This window comes from Carlito syrichta, unplaced genomic scaffold (assembly GCF_000164805.1).
Source record: "Carlito syrichta isolate Samal-C Ts95f unplaced genomic scaffold, Tarsius_syrichta-2.0.1 Scaffold309294, whole genome shotgun sequence".
Taxonomy (NCBI): Eukaryota; Metazoa; Chordata; class Mammalia; order Primates; family Tarsiidae; genus Carlito; species Carlito syrichta.
This window is the reverse complement of record NW_007253390.1, coordinates 297,477-313,950: the sequence shown is the minus strand read 5'-3', so window position 1 is coordinate 313,950 and position 16,474 is coordinate 297,477. Positions and strand designations below refer to the sequence as shown.

The 16,474-nt window shown below is 37.4% G+C and overlaps 1 protein-coding gene across 2 annotated transcripts in view; it reads left to right on the top strand.

Annotated features, from left to right (window-relative positions):
• Positions 1-16,474, top strand: part of KIF14 (kinesin family member 14) — a 65,818-nt gene that overhangs the window by 30,828 nt on the left and 18,516 nt on the right. For both annotated transcript variants that reach the window (XM_021717125.1, XM_008067107.1), the window contains 4 exons: positions 1,063-1,189; positions 8,775-8,868; positions 9,345-9,468; positions 12,956-13,056. In XM_021717125.1, coding sequence (XP_021572800.1) covers positions 1,063-1,189; positions 8,775-8,868; positions 9,345-9,468; positions 12,956-13,056 — 446 coding nt within the window. The remainder of the gene's footprint in view (positions 1-1,062; positions 1,190-8,774; positions 8,869-9,344; positions 9,469-12,955; positions 13,057-16,474) is intronic.

The following is a 16,474-nucleotide window of genomic DNA, read 5'->3' as shown; positions in this document are numbered from 1 at the left end:
TGAGCAGTTTTCCTTTTTTTTCTAAATTTTTCTACTTCCTATCAATGGAAAGAAAGATTAATCTATGTCATCAAAAATTCCTAATGATTTTGTTGGTGGAAATGTCTTTTTTTGAGTTGGAGTCTCATTCGGTTGCCCAGACTGGAGGGCAGTGGCATGATTACGGCTTACTACAGCCTCTACCTTCTGGGCTCAGGCAATCCTTCTGCCTCAGCCTCCTGAGTAGCTGGGACTATAGGCATGCGCCACCATACCCAGCTAATTTTTAAATTTTTTTTGGAAACAAGGTCTCCGTATGTTGCCTAGGCTGGTCTCGAGCTCCTAGAATCAAGTAATCCTCTTGGCCTCAGCTTCCCAAAGTACTGGAATTACAGGCATGAGCTACCACACCTGACTGGAAAATCATCTTAAAGAAAATTTTATAAATTATTTTAAAAAGCATTTTATATTTTAATAAAACATATTAACCATTAATGCTTAATAAAACATGTACTGTAAAATAAGATTTTATTATAGTGTGTTATCAATCTGTGTTTTTTTTAAAAACTGGTTTTTTATATATATTTAATGTATGCAACATGATGTTATGGGATGCATATAAGTACAAAAATGGTTACCATGGTGAAGCAAATTAATATATCCATCATGGCCGGGCGCGGTGGCTCATGCCTATCATCCCAGCACCTTGGGAGCCAAGGTGAGAAGATTGCCTGAGTCCGTGGGTTTGAGACCAGCCCGGGCAACTTGGCAAGGCCTCATCTCTACAATAAATCAAAAAATTAACTGGGCATGGTGGTGTGTGCCTGCAGTTCCAGCTACTCGGAAGGCTGAGGCGGAAGGATTGCCTGAGCCCCAGCAGGTCAAGACTGCGGTGGCCGGGAGCGTGCCACTGCCCTCCAGCCTGGGTGACAGAGTGAGACTCCAACTCAAAAAAAAAAAAAAAAAAAAAAAAAAAAAATATATATATATATATATATATATATCCATCATCTCAGTGTGATTTTATAATTTCTCTCTTTGCATATTCTCACATGTGGGTCTACATGAATGAATATCAATTAGGCCTTAGAAGACCACAGCATCCATCATGCAAGAATTCTGCAAGCTTTAGAAACTGAAAAGCAAAAAATTGCTAGAGAAGTGCAAATTCTACAGCAGAATTGGAGTAATAGGGATAAAACTTTCACAAGTGAGTATATGCTGATTTTACCAAATATTTCCTAAGGTTATACATAAGTTATCTATAATTCCTAAAATGTTAGAGTTAGTTGCCTTTATATGTTCAAAATGTTTTATTCTAGATGGTGACTTTTCTGGATCTAAATAAATTTGCATGAATGATTGTTTTTAGAATATTTGGTTATATCATTGCTATAGACTGAATATTTGTGTTCCCCCAAAATTCACATTGAAATCCTAACCCCTAATGCAGTGGCATTAGAAGTGGGACATCAGGTCGTGAGGGCAGAAACATTCGAAATGGAATTAGTGTCTTTATAAAAGAAATTCCAGAGAGCTCCCTCACCCCTTCCACTAAGTGAGGACACAGCATGAAGACGGCCTGCAGCCTGTGAGAGGGCCCTCACCAGAAGCCGACCTTGCTGGCATTCTGATCTCAGGCTTCCAGTCTCCAAAACTGTGAGAGATAAATTTCTCCTGTTGATAAGCCATACAGCTTAGGGTCATTTGTTATAACCCTAACTGGGCAAGTAGTAAACAGAATTTCAAATATTATTTTAATGTGTAACATGTTTTAAAAAATACATCTTAGTCTAATCCTTAAACCCTGTTTTATATCTAGTTGTGCTTAATCATGGGGTATTTTGTTTTCTTTTTCACTTGACTTTTTTTATAAGATATTTTTTCTAGCTTTACTGAAGTATAATTGACAAATAAAATTGTATATATTTAAGCTGTACAGTATGTTTTTAAATACATTGTGAAATGATTACCATAATTAAGCTAATTAACATATTAATCACCTCCATAGTTACTTTTGTTTGTGTGGTGAGAACATTGAGGATCTATTCTCTTAGCAAAATTCAAGTATACAATACAATATTATTAACTATAGTCAACTTGCTGTTTATTAGATTTTTAGAATTAATTCATTCTGCATAACTGAACTTTGTACTCTGACCAACATCTTTCCATTTCTTCCATTCCACAGTCCCTGGTAATCATCATTCTACTCTCTGTTTCTATGAGTTCAACTTTTTTAGATTCCACCTATAAGTGAGATCATGCAGTATTTATCTTTCTGTGTCTGGCTTATTTCACTTAGCATAATGTCTTCCAGGTTGGCCAGGTACAGTGGCTCACGCTTGTAATCCCAACACTTTTGGAGATGGAGGTGAGAGGATTGCCTAAGCCCAAGGGTTCAAGACCAGCCTGGGCAACGTGGCAAAAACCTCATCTCTACAATACATAAAAAAATTAGCCAGACATGGTGGTGCACGCTGGTAGTTCCAGCTACTCGGAAGGCTGAGGCAGAAGGATCACCAGAGCCGCAGATCAAGGCTGCAATAGCCATAGCATGCCACTGTGCTTCAGCCTGGGTGACAGAGTGAGACTCCAACTTAAAAAAAAAAAAAAGTCTTCCAGATGTATGTCTGTTGTTGCAAATGACAGGATTTCTTTCTTTCTTATGGCTGAATAATATTTCATTATTATATATACTGCATTTTCTTTATCCATTCATGTGTTGGCAGACACTTGGGTTGTTTCCTTATGTTGGCCACTATGAAAAATGCTGCATGAATATAGAAGTGCAGATATTTCTTCAGCATACTAATTTCATTTCCTTTGACTATATACCCAGAAGGAGATTGCTAGATTATATGATAGTTGTCTTTTTAATTTTTTGAGTAACCTCTATAATGGTTTTCCCAATGGTTGTACCAATTTATATTTCTACCAACTATGTACAGCAGTCCCCTTTTTTCTGTATCCTTGCCAACACTTATTCTCTCTTGTCTTTTTTATAATAGCGATTCTAACATGTGTGAGGTGATATTGTAATAGTGATTTGCATCTCCCTGATGATTAGTGATGTTGAACACCTTTTCACATACCTATTGGCCATTTGTATGTTTTCTTTTGAGAAATGTCTATTCGGATCCTTTGCCTCTTTTTAAATCAGATTATTTATTTTCTTGCTATTGAGTTGCTTGAGTTCCTTATATATATCTTGGATATTAATCCCTTAGCAGATGTGTGATTTCTAAAATTTTCTTTCATTTCATTGGTTGTCTCTTCACCCTGATTGTTTTCTTAGCTGTGCAGAAGCTGAGTTTTTTTTTTTTAATATGGTGTGAAATAAGGGTCTGTTTTTATTTTGCATATGGTTAATTTTGTTTTTCCAGCACCATTTTATTGAAGAGCCTATCCTTTCCCCACTGTGTGGTGTGTTCTTGGCACCTTTGTCAAAGATCAATTGACCATAAATGTGGGTATTTATTTCTGTGCCCTCTGTTCTGTTAGCTTATATGTCTATTTTTTGGAATCAGGATCTCACTCTGTTGCTCAGGCGGAAGTGCAGTATCAGGAACACAGCTCACCACAGCCTCAACCTCCTTGGCTCAGGTGATCCTTCTGTTTTAACCTCCCAAGTAACTGGGACTACAGTCATGTGCCACTATGCCTGGTTAATTTTTTGACTTTTTTAAGAGATGAGATCTCACTATGTTACCTAGGCTGATCTTGAACTCCTGGGCTCAAACAGTCCTCCCACTTTGGCCTCCCAAAGTGCTGAGATTACAGGTGTGAGTTACCGCACCCAGCTGTATATTTTGAAACCAGAATGTGATTTCTCCAGTTTTGTTCTCTTTTTTCTCAAGATTACTTTGATTATTCAAGGTCTTGTGTGGTTTCCTATGAATTTTAGGACTATTTTATCTATTTCTGTGAAAAATGTCCTTGGAATTCTGATAGGGATTGCATTGAATATTTATATAGCTTTGGGTAGTATTAACATTTTAAACAATATTAATTCTCTCAGCTGGGCATGGTTGGAGTGAGACTACAACTAAAAAAAATTAATTCTCTCGATCCATGAACATAGGATACCTTTCTGTTTATTTTCATTTTCAATTTCTTTCATTGATGTTTTACAGTTTTCAGTGTACTAATATTTTACCATCTTGGTTAAATTTATTCCTAGGTATATTATTGTTTTTGATACAATTGTAAATGAGATTGTTTTCTTAATTTCTTTTTGGATAGTTCCTTGTTAGTGTATACAAATGCAACTGATTTTTTAATGCTGATTTCATATCCTGCAACTTTACTGAATTTATTCCAATGGTTTTTTGATGGAGTTATAAGACTTTTCTATATTTAAGATCATGTCATCTGTAAACAGACCATTTTGTTTCTTCCTCCCCAATTTGGGTGTCTTTTATTTATTTATTTTTTCTTACCCAGTTACTCTTGCTAGGACTTGTTGAATAGAAGTGGGGACAGTGGACATCCTTGTTATGTTCCTCATCTTGGAGGAAAAGCTTTTTGCCACTGAAGGTGTTAGCTGTGGGCTTGTCATATATGGCCTTTATTATATTGAGGTACATCCCTTCTGTACCTAACTTTTGAGAGTATTTATCATAAAAGGATGTTATAGTTTGTCAAATGCACTGATTGAAATGATCATATGGTTTTTATCCTTATTCTGTTAATGTGGTGTATCACAATTATTTATATGTGTATGTTGAACTATCTTTCCATCCCAGTGTAAAATCCTCCTTAAAGCCAGGCACAGTGGCTCATGCCTGCAATCCCAGCACTTTTAGAGGTAGAGGCAAGAGGATTGCCTGAGCCTAGGAGTTTGAGACCATTCTGGGCAACCATGCCCAGACTCATCCCTTTTTTTTTTTTACATTTTATTTGACCTGGTCTCTACAATAAATCAAAAAATTAGCCAAGCATGGTAGAGCATACCTGTAGTTCTGGTTACTGAAAGGCTTAAGCAGAAGCATCACCTGTGCCCAGCAGGTCAAGGCTAAGATGACTGCAAGCATGCCACTGCACTGCAGCCCAGGTGACAGAGTGAGACTCTGACTCAAAGAAAAAAGAAGAAAAAATTCTCCTTAATCATAGTGTATGATCCTTTAATGTGCTATTGAATTTTGTTTGCTAGTATCTTGTTGAAGGTTTTTTGTATCAATGTTCATCAGAGATATCGGCTTGTAATTTTCTTTGCTTGTAGTGTCCGTGTCTGGCTTTAGTATCAGGGTAATACTGGCTTTGCAAAGTGAATTGGAAATGTCCTTTTCTCTTCAGGTATTTGGAAGAGTTTGAGAAGGATGTTTTGGGAGGCAAAGGCAAGAGGATTGCCTGAGCCCATGGAATTGAGTCCAGCCTCGGCAACTTGGTGAGACCTCATCTCTATTAATAAATAAAAAAATTAGCTGGGCATGGTGACACACATCTGTAGTCCTAGCTACTCAGGAGGTGAGGGAGAAGGATTGCCTGAGGCAGAAGGATTGCCTGAGCCTAGCAGGTCGAGACTGTGGTGGCCATGAGCATGCCACTGCACTCCAGCCTGGGTGACAGAGTGAGACTCCGACTCAAAGAAAAAGAAAAAAAGAAGATTAGCATTAATTATTTTTGAAGAGTTTGGTGAAATTCACCTGTGAAGCTAAGTCCTTGGAGGCTTTTGACTGCACTTTTTGTGTGTGTGTACATTACTATGTAGAAGACAGCACGTTTTTAATGTAAACCTTTTTATGTTACAAAAAATGTTAAACAAGCTATAAAAGTAGAGAGAATGCTACACTAAGCCCTTAGGTACTTATCTAACTTCAACAATTATTAACACATGTTCAGTCTTGTTGCTGCTCTACTTAATTCTCCTACTCCTCTGGACTATTTTGAAGCAAATCCCAGACATCATAGGTTATTTAAGGTATACACACTTTACTGTGTCTCTCTAAATTAGATAAGGACTTTCTTTTTTTTTTTTTGAGTTGGAGTCTCACTCTGTCACCCAAACTGGAGTGCAGTGGCCGCTCCCAGTCTCTGCAGCCTCCAACTGCTGGGCTCCAGCAATTCTTCCATCTCAGCCTTCCAAGTAGCTGGAACTATAGGCGCGTGCTACCACACCCAGCTAATTTTTGATTTATTGTAGAGATGAGGTCTCTCCAAGTTGCCCAGGCAGGTCTCAAACCCACGGGCTCAGGCAATCCACTCACCTCAGCCTCCCAAAGCGCTGGGATTACAGGCTGAGCCACCAAGCCCGACTAGGACTTTCTTTTCTCTCTTCTTTCTCATTTTCTGTCACTCTTTTAATCACTATCATGCTATTTTTATTACACCTAAAAATATAAATAATAACTTTTTATACTCATCAAATATCTAAATCTGTATTCAAATTTTTAAATTTCCTGGATTATTTCATCCTTTTTTTTTTGAGCCATCATCTTAACCTGTCATCCAGACTGGAATGCAGTGGCACATTCATGGCCACCACAGCCTTGACCTGCTGAGCTCAGATGATCCTTCTGCCTCAACCTTTCAAGTAGCTAGAACTGCAGGTGTTCACTACCATGCCCAGTTTATTTTTTGATTTATTATAGAGACCAGATCTCACCAAGTTGTCCAGGCTGGTCTTGAACCCTGAGCTTAGGCAATCCTCTCGCCTCTGCCTCCCAAAGTGCTCGGATTACAGACTTGAGCCACTATGCCAGTCTCTTTTTAGATTTTGTTTGTTTGAATCAGTATCACACAATGTGATCTATACATTGTGTTTGGTAGATATGTCTTTTAAGTCTCTTTTCATCTGTAAATTAGCTCTTCTCTTTCTTTCTCTTTCCCCTTATGATTCATTTGTTTAAGAAATCAGATTATATGTTCTTTAGAGTCTCCTGGATTTCAAATTTTGCTAATTGTGTCTCCATGGTTTTGCTTAGCAGGTTCCTCTGTTCCTGTATTCTCTAGAAAGTGGTAGTTAGATCTACAGACCTCTCAGATTCAGGTTCACTTTTTAGCAAGACTACTTGGTAGATCTATTGTGTACTTTCTGTAACTTCTATATTAAAATAATTTTTAAAATATTAATATTTTTTATATTTATTGCAAGAGATAAATAAATATAACATGTTAATAAATATTTCTATTCTTCTTAGGGCCTAGAACAGTGCCTTACAATGATAACTAGATATTTTTATTCATGTGAATAATAAATTGTATCCTAATGAAAAACTATTTTTAGCAGAATACTGGTTATAATTTTGGCTGAACAATATACAATATGTTTATGATAAAATATTAAATTAGGAAAATAAAACTGGACTACTTTATTTTCCTTTTTATTATAAAAGTAAGCCATATATCAGGGGTGTCAAAAAAATCTATACATATTTTAAGAGATGTTATTTATGTATTATTTTTCAAAGTTCTTTCAGAAGTGTCTGGATGCTGATGGTAACCACTTTGAGCACCTTTTGTAATTGCAGAAGTCAAATGTAACTTGTATTCTTCTTTTGTTATTGGTGTACATTTTTCCTTTCTTAAAAATGTGTATACATATTTTTGGCACCGTGTGTGTGTGTATGTGTATTTTAAAATTTCTGGGCACATACCAAAGGGATGTGATTCTATATAAGTAAGACTATAGTATACTTTACCTGACATTTTAAAGAAATTAAAAACTAGAAAAAACTTTACTGATATTAGGGGGAAAAATTGTTTTGGTGTTTCCTATTTTATAATTTCTTGTCCTTTCTATATCAACTTTCTTCTGTTCCTCCACAGGTGAAAGACCACATTTTATTTTCTTCTTATTATTTTTTAGTTTCCAGGGGTACATGTGCAAGTTTTTTACTTTGGTATATTGTATGATGGTGAGGTTTGGGCTTCTATTGAGCTTATCACCCAGGTGGTAGACATGGTACCTAGTGGATAGTTTTTCAACCTTTACCCCCCTTCCCTCTCTCCCCCTTTAGGAGTGCCCCAGTGTGAAGACTTCATTTAACATGAAGAATGTTTTATTTCACCAATGAGGATTAAAGAAAAATTACATAAATATCACTTATCCTCCTGCAATATAGAGTTAAAGCCATTCATTTTATTTTATTTTATTTTTTTGAGTTGGAGTCTCACTATCGCCCAGACTGGAGTGCATTGGCCGCTCCCAGCCACCGCAGCCTCGACCTGCTGGGCTCCAGCGATCCTTCCGCCTCAGCCTTCCAAGTAGCTGGAACCATAGGCGCGCGCTACCACGTCCAGCTAATTTTTTAAAAAATTTATTGTAGAGATGAGATCTCGCCTGCCCAGGCGGGTCTCGAACCCGTGGGCTCAGGCAATTCACTCACCTCAGCCTACCAAAGGCATGGGATTACAGGCTGAGCCACCGAGCCCGGCTAAAGCCATTCATTTTAAAAGAAAATTAGCCAAGCATGGTGACTCAAACCTATAATCCCAGCACTTTGGGAGGCCGAGGTGAAAGAATTGTTTGAACCTGCGGGTTTGAGACCAGCCTGGACAATTTGGTGAGACCTCATCTCTACAATAAATCAAAAAATTAGCCAGGCATGTTGGTGCGTGCCTGTCGTTCCAGGTACTTGGAAGGCTGAGGCAGAAGGATCTCTTGAACCCAGCTGGTTGAGGCTGCAGTGGCCGTGAGCATGCCACTGCACTCCAGCCTGGGTGACAGTGAGACTCCAACTCTAAAATAAGCAAATAAATAAATAAATACTTTTTTCAGGAAATGTTATGCCTAGTGATATATGTTCGTGCTCATATATGTATTTTAAATCTTCTCTGTGTGCTTGTATTAGTTCAGACAAATTGGAACTCCATGAAACTCTCAATGATGATCCAGGAAGCTAATGCTATCAGCAGCAAATTAAAAATATATTATGTTTTTGGCAGGTAAGTAATTAATTATCTTGATTGTAAAGTAATTTGCTTTAAATTGGTTGACCTTCACATAATTTAGTTTCTCTAAAGTCTGTTCTGCAGTGCGTAAGAAAGAGCTGGTATCGGAATTCCTAGCAATACTCTCTGACTCCGCTTTCAGATCTCACTCTGGAATAAAAAAAAGTGTGTTTATAAACAGAATTATTTTAGATGTTTTAGAAATTTGCTAATTTTCTTTTGAGTTGAAAACTTGTTTATCAGTATTCTACTTTTTAAAAAGGAATATACCTTTTTAGAATTTTTTTGATTTTTAAAATTTTATATAAGAAGCCATTTTAATATATTATATACTAGACACAATTACTACTATAATAAAAATACTTAACTATGCAAAGATTTAATCAGTGGACTGAATTTTTATGGAAATTATTCTCCTCTGGAATACTAGAGTGTATATGTCTTAGGATGAACTTTTTTTTTTCTTTCAGGCATGATGTATCAGGTAGCTCTGACACTTCTATTCGGGTTCGTAACCTGAAACTAGGGATCTCAACTTTCTGGAGTCTGGAAAAGTTTGAATCTAAACTTGCAGCAATGAAAGAACTTTATGAGGTTTGGAATATTATTAAAATCTCTATAAACTTTTTAAAATAAAAAATATAAAAATGACATATTCTCAGGAAAGAAAATTTGGAAATAAAAGAAAAGGCATCCATTAATTACCCAAACCAACCAATATTAACAACTATATATATATTTACTTTACTTTTGCATTGAAATGGGGTTTTATTGATGTTTTAATCTAGTTACAAGTATAATAAATAAGTATAGTGCTGAATCTATTCAGTTATAATTGTGTATTTTAAAAATTTTGCATCTAAACTTAAGAAAAAATTTGGTAGACATAAAGCAAGTTGTATTATTTGAAATTATCTTCCTATGCCTAGTAATATGCATATTTACATATTTTCATTTACATTTCCCCATTGCTGTGCTTTGGGTATTTCCAGTTGTTTGCTGCTTTTTGTAGTCACAACTAAAAGTGTCTCTGTACATACTTGTTTTTAATATTTCATTTCCTCATCTTCTGTTTTTCAAAATGGAACTAAAACTATGAACTGTTTTATTATACTTTGCTCACTGATAAATTGTTTGCCAGAAATATTGCCATTTACTAATGTTACCAGTTTGCTTTAATTTGTATTTTAATAACTAGTGAATCTGGGGGACTTGACTCTTTGTTTCTTTATGGGTAAAGTATGTGTTTTTTTTTTTTTTGAGTTGGAGTCTCACTCTGTCGCCTAGACTGGAGTACAGTGGCACGCTCCCGGCCACCGCAGCATTGACCTGCGGGCTCTGGTGATCCTTCCGCCTCAGCCTTCCAAGTAGCAGGAACTTCAGGCGCGTGCTACCACGCCCGGCTAAGTTTTTGATTTATTGTAAAGATGAGGTCTCGCCAAATTGCCCAGGTGGGTCTTGAACCCGAGGGCTCAGGCAATCCACTCACCTCAGCCTCCCAAAGCGCGGGATTACAGGCTGAGCCACCGAGCCCGGCTCTTTGCATATTTTGATAATAAGCCTTTCTATTTATCATATACATTTTCCCTGATTACATTTCATTTTGTTATGCAGGCATTTTTAATTTTGTATATTTCAGTCTATCAGTCTAGAGATCTAACTAAAACATTGTCCAACCTCTGCATTTTCTTTTACTTTTTAATAAAATGTTTACATCATTGAATTACATAGAATTAACTATGGTATTTTGTGAGAGCTATGAATTTAAAGTTGATTTTTTTCATATTGTTTTCTAATTATCCCTAAAATAGTTGTAATATGCATTAAATTGTTGCATTGCTATTTGCCTCCCATCCAACTACTAACCAGGCCTGACCCTGCTTAGCTTCCAAGATCAGATGAGATTGGGCGTGTTCAGGGTGGTATCCACAGGCTACAATGCTATTTGTCAAGCATACTATCTTTAATTAATGTGACTCTATATGGAGTTATATTCTGCACTACTTAGATAATTGCAGTAATGAAGATATTATATGTAAAAGCTTAGAAGATCTTGCTGAATTATAGCCTAATGTTGAGTTGTTTAATGGAAAAATGAAAATAAATATTTAACTCAATCTAGAAAATAGTAAATTAAAACAAAAAAAGGAAAACAATTGAAGGAATCATTGTAAGATAATTAATAGATAGAAATTAATAAACCTAAACTCTGGTTCTTTGAAAAGATACACATGTATTTTTTGGAATGAGAAATGGCATTTAAATAAAGATAAGGAAAACATTTAAAGACAATTTCTACAAAGAAGAAGCTTTTTAGACAAAGATAAATTATGAAAGTTGACTTAATTGGTGTATAACAGCTGGGGGGAAGTGGCTCAAGCCTATAATCCCAGCACTTTGGGAGGCTGAGGCAAGAGGATTGCCTGAGTCCAGGAGTTCCAGACCAGCCTGGGCAACTTGGTGAGACCTCGTCTCTACAGTAATTCAAAAAGTGAGCTGGGCATAGTGGCACACACCTGTAGTTCCAGCTACTTGGAAGGCGGAGGCATAAGGATTCCCTGAACCCTGCAGGTCGAGGCTGCAATAGCCGTGATTGTGTCACCACACTCCAGCCTGGGCAACACAGTGAAGAATCCAACTAAAAAAAATAGGTGTATAACTATGCAATAATTTGAAGTTTGTCAACAAACTAGCTTCCCTTTTTAAAAAAGTGGGGGAAAAAAGGGTGCTGATCCCAGTCTGTTTTATATATATATATATATATATATATATATTTGAGTCATAGTATTACTTTTGCCCAGGCTGGAGTGCAGTGGCATGATCACGGTCTACCATAGCCTTGACCTGCTGGGCTTAGATGATCCTTCCTCAACCTCCTGAATAGCTGGGATTACAGGTGTGCATCACCATGCCTGGCTAATTTAAAAAATTTTGTGTATAGACAAGGTCTTATTATGTTGTCCAGGCTGGACTTGAACTCTTTGGCTCAAGTGATCCTCCTTCCTTGGCCTTCCAAAGTGCTGGAATTTCAGGTGTGAGCAAAAAAATAAAAAGCGTCACAGTTTATCTTATGATACTAGAATAACTGATTAAAGTAAAACTTATGAAGGCAAGATGAAGCAGACAAAAAAAAAAGAAAAGAATAGAAAATAGAAGAAATAAAAGCAAAACAAATAAAAAAGTCACAAAAACTGAAAAGATGACTCAGAAGAGAATTGCCAAACAATCAAAATGACCATAGCTACAAAATTCCTGAATGAAACATTAGTAAATCAAACTCCAAACTACATTTAAAGAATACTTATATCATGATAAAATAGGATTTATTCCAGGAATGCAAGGTATATTCATAATAGACAATCCAAAAAGACAAAGGAATTATGCCAAAGCACTGACAGTTTATGTCTAAATGATGGTTTTGTGAGTGGTTTTAATTGTTTAATTTGTGTTTGTATATATTAATAATTTCCAAATTTTCTACAATGTATGTGAATTGCTTGTGTATTTAGAACAACAAAAACAATATTTAGGTAATCTGATTATTCTTGACTTGACATATTCTTGGCATAGAGATGGAATTACCCTCACTGTTAACTTACTTTCTGCTTTCTATTATTCATCTTCATTCTGTACTTATTTTTCCCTATAATTATTCTATCTCTGAATCAAGTTCTACATAGTATTTTGCTAGAAATTTAATTGGTATTATTTTAAATATTTAAAATATAGATTTTTAATATTGTCATGATCAAGATGCTCAACCAGGAAATGGTTGCATCTTAACATTGTCAGATTAGTCTTTATTTCTCTCTTGAGGATTTTATTGTTTTTGTGTTTACTGTCTTCTAAATCCCAAGTTTATTAGTTCTTAATTGTTGAATGATTTATGTGACTTTTATTCAAAGTATATCTCTTTTATTTTTAATTTTATCAGGAATGAGTTTTTTTAGACTTTTATCTAATAATCTATAATTTTGCTAATTTTATATTTAAAATGTAACAACATATTTAAACTTTTTCTTAGTTGCTAAACATTGTTTTGCCCATAATTAACAGAAACCATATATTTCATTTTTCTTAGAGCAATGGTAGTAACAGGGGCGAAGATGTCTTTTGCGATCCTGAGGATGAATGGGAGCCTGACATTACAAATGCACCAATTTCTTCATTTTCTAGAAGGAGGTAAAGATGTTTTTTGTTATTGGTTTTCTTGTTCCAGGTGTGTTCTCTGTGTATATGTTTTTTCTTTCTTTAAAAGAACTATCGTGGCTCAACCTGTAATCCCAGCACTTTGGGAGGCCTAGGTGAGCAGATTGCCTGAGTCCTTGGGTTCAAGACCCGCCCAGGCAACTTGGTGAGCCCTCGTTTCTACAATAAATCAAAAATTAGCTGAGCGGGCTTGGTAGCGTATGCCTGTATTTCCGGCTACTTGGAAGGCTGAGGCGGAAGGATCCCCGGAGCCCAGCAGTTTGAGGCTGTGGTGGCCAGGCGCGTGCCACTGCCCTCCAGCCTGGGTGACAGAGTGAGACTCCGACTCAAAAAAAATAAAAAATAAAATAAAAAATGAAAGAACTATCTATTGTCATGTTGGGTATGTCTATGAAGGGAACCCAGAAATACGAGAAATAGTATGTTAGTGATCAAATTATAAAACTTAGGGCATTAAATTGTTTATTAGTCAGTTGAAAGAGGAACCAAAATGTTCAGCATTTCATCATTTAAGTCTTAAGAGCAACTTAGGGCAGCATAAATCTAATTGCCAGTAAAAATCAACATATTTATTACTTTAAATGACCCTTTCTCAAAAATTTGGCATATTCTATGATATTTTATTGTAAGTTAAAGAATTTAAATGCAGTCAAATTAGTATGAGCACCACAGAAGAATAAATCATGGTGATAGAGAACTTTTACATATGACAAATGTTGCGTATTAACTCAAAACATGAAAGTCTTCCACAGCAAATAATAGATGTTCTTCAAGTAAAAACTAGTTCGGCTTAGACCTCAGATGCTTAGATTATAGAAAAGCAAAATGGCATTATGGAAAGGCTTTGGTCTTGAAGCCAACTTAGCCCCCTAGTTTTTTTTGTTGTTGTTGTTTGTTTTTTTTGAGTTGGAGTCTCACTCTGTCACTCAGACTGGAGGGCAGTGGCCACTCCCAGCCACCACAGCCTCAACCTGCTGGGTTCTGGCGATCCTTCCGCCTCAGCCTTCAAGTAGCTGGAACTACAGGCGCGCGCTACCACGCCCTGCTAATTTTTGATTTATTGTAGAGATGAGGTCTTGCCAAGTTGCCCAGGCAGATCTCGAACCCGCCGGCTCAGGCAATCCACTCACCTTGGCCTCCCAAAGTGCTGGGATTACAGGCTGAGCCACCGAGCCTGGCTAGTTTTGTTTTTAAACGAATATTCCTGTGGTGGTGACTGTCTGCCATGCTCTGAGGAAACAAAGATGAATGAAAAATACTCCCTGTCCTCAAGGACCAGGAATTAAGGAAAGTAGAGGCAGGAGCAGTTGATAAAAACCGGAACTAAGGTCAGGCAGAAGGACTGGAGAGGACAGTTGGGTTTTATATCTATTCAACATGCACAATCAATAGAACTTGTGACTGGTTGTGGGGCTGAAGGTGTGAAGGGTGCAAGGAGGACTTCTGGTTTTAAGTTGGGTGATTGACTAAAGGAAAGTGTTGTTCCCTGAGCTGGACAGTAAGAGAAGTTTACTTTTGAACATGATGAGTTTGCGGTTCCCAGGGGACATCCAAGCATACATATATATATTTTGTTTGTTTGTGGTCTAGAAGTTTAGAGGAGGGAATTGGGAATTCTCAGAAGGTAAAGGTCAATCGTATTCATCCATCACAGAAGTATCATTGTTATCAAGAACATTTATTCAATACTTGCTAAGCATTATCTCATTTAGTACTCATCACAAGCCTACAAAGTACAGGCTGTCATTACCCCCATTTTACAGATGAAGAAATCTAGAATTTAGAGAGATTAAGTAACTTATCCAAAGTCACAGAGCTGTTAAGAGGAAGAGCTGGTACCTAAATCCAAGTTTGGCTGACTCCAAATCTTTTGATTTTCTCAACTGTTATTTATACCTCTCCCTTGTATATGAAAGAGTAGCATGTTTTTGGTTTTTTTTTTTTTTTTTGAGTTGGAGTCTCACTCTATCGCCCAGACTGGAGTGCAGTGGACGCTCCCGGCCACTGCAGCCTCACCTGCTGGGATCCGGCAATCCTTCCACCTCGGCCTTCCAAGTAGCCGGAATTACAAGCATGCGCTACCATGCCCGGCTGATTTTTGATTTATTGTAGAGATGAGGTCTCGCTGCCCAGGTGGGTCTTGAACCCATGGGCTCAGGCAATCCACTCACCTCGGCCTCCCAAAGGCGCGGGATTACAGGCTGAGCCACCGAGCCTGGCTCATGTTTTTGTTTAAATTAATTATTTTCCGTTTTTGTAAACTTCATTGCCTTCAGCTGCAGATCTGAATCCATTTGGGTTTCCAAATCCTTTTGGGCCTTTCTCATCGTTTTTGACCTGGTTTTTTGTTTTTTGTTTTTTGTTTTATTTGGAGTCTTACTCTGTCACCCAGACTGGAGTGCGGTGGCATGCTCCTGGCCACCACAGCCTCAACCTGCTGGGCTCATGCAATCCTTCTGCCTCAGCCTTACAAGTAGCAGGAACTACAGGTGCATGCTACCATGCCAGGCTAATTTTTGATTTATTGTAGAGACGAGGTCTCATCAAGTTGCCCGGGCGGGTCTCGAACCTGTGGACTCAGGCAATCCACTCGCCTCGGCCTCCCAAAGTGCTGGGATTACAGCTCCAACTCAAAAAAAAAAAAAAAAATACAAAGCATATCTTATAAATAGAAATGAGCTCCTTGAGTGTAGGGAACATACCTGTAACCTCTACAGTGTAGCATAGTAAAAATGTCACAGGCTCTGATATCAGAATCTTAGGTTCTAATCCATGCTCAGTGTAGTCATGGCGCAAGTGACATTACATCTCGAGGCTTCAGTTTTTTCATCTATAAAATGGAGACAGTAATATATACCTACTCTATAGGGATTTGATTGTTAAGATTAAGTGAGGTCATATATAAGAGAGAGCAGCTGCTGCTCCTGCTACTTATACCTATGACCACCACTATGACTGACAACATGAGACTAATGATGATTATATTGCAGAGTTGTTATGAGTATTAGGGAGATTGTATATAAAGCTCCTGTTACAGTAGGTGGGTATTCAATAAATGGCAACTCTGTTATTGGGTGCTTAATATACACTGAATAAGATTAAATCTTAGAATACAGAGAAGGTATGGTTTCTGGTCCAGTACTAACAGACAGTGATTTATCTTGAGGACTTAAGATAGAGTTGGGCTAGCCGGGCTCGGTGGCTCAGCCTGTAATCCTGCGCCTTTGGGAGGCTGAGGTAAGTGGATGGCCTGAGCCTGCGGGTTCGAGACCCACCTGGGCAGCGAGACCTCATCTCTACAATAAATCAAAAAGTCAGCCGGGCGTGGTAGCGCATGCCTGTAATTCCGGCTACTTGGAAGGCTGAGGTGGAAGGATCTCCGGAGCCCAGC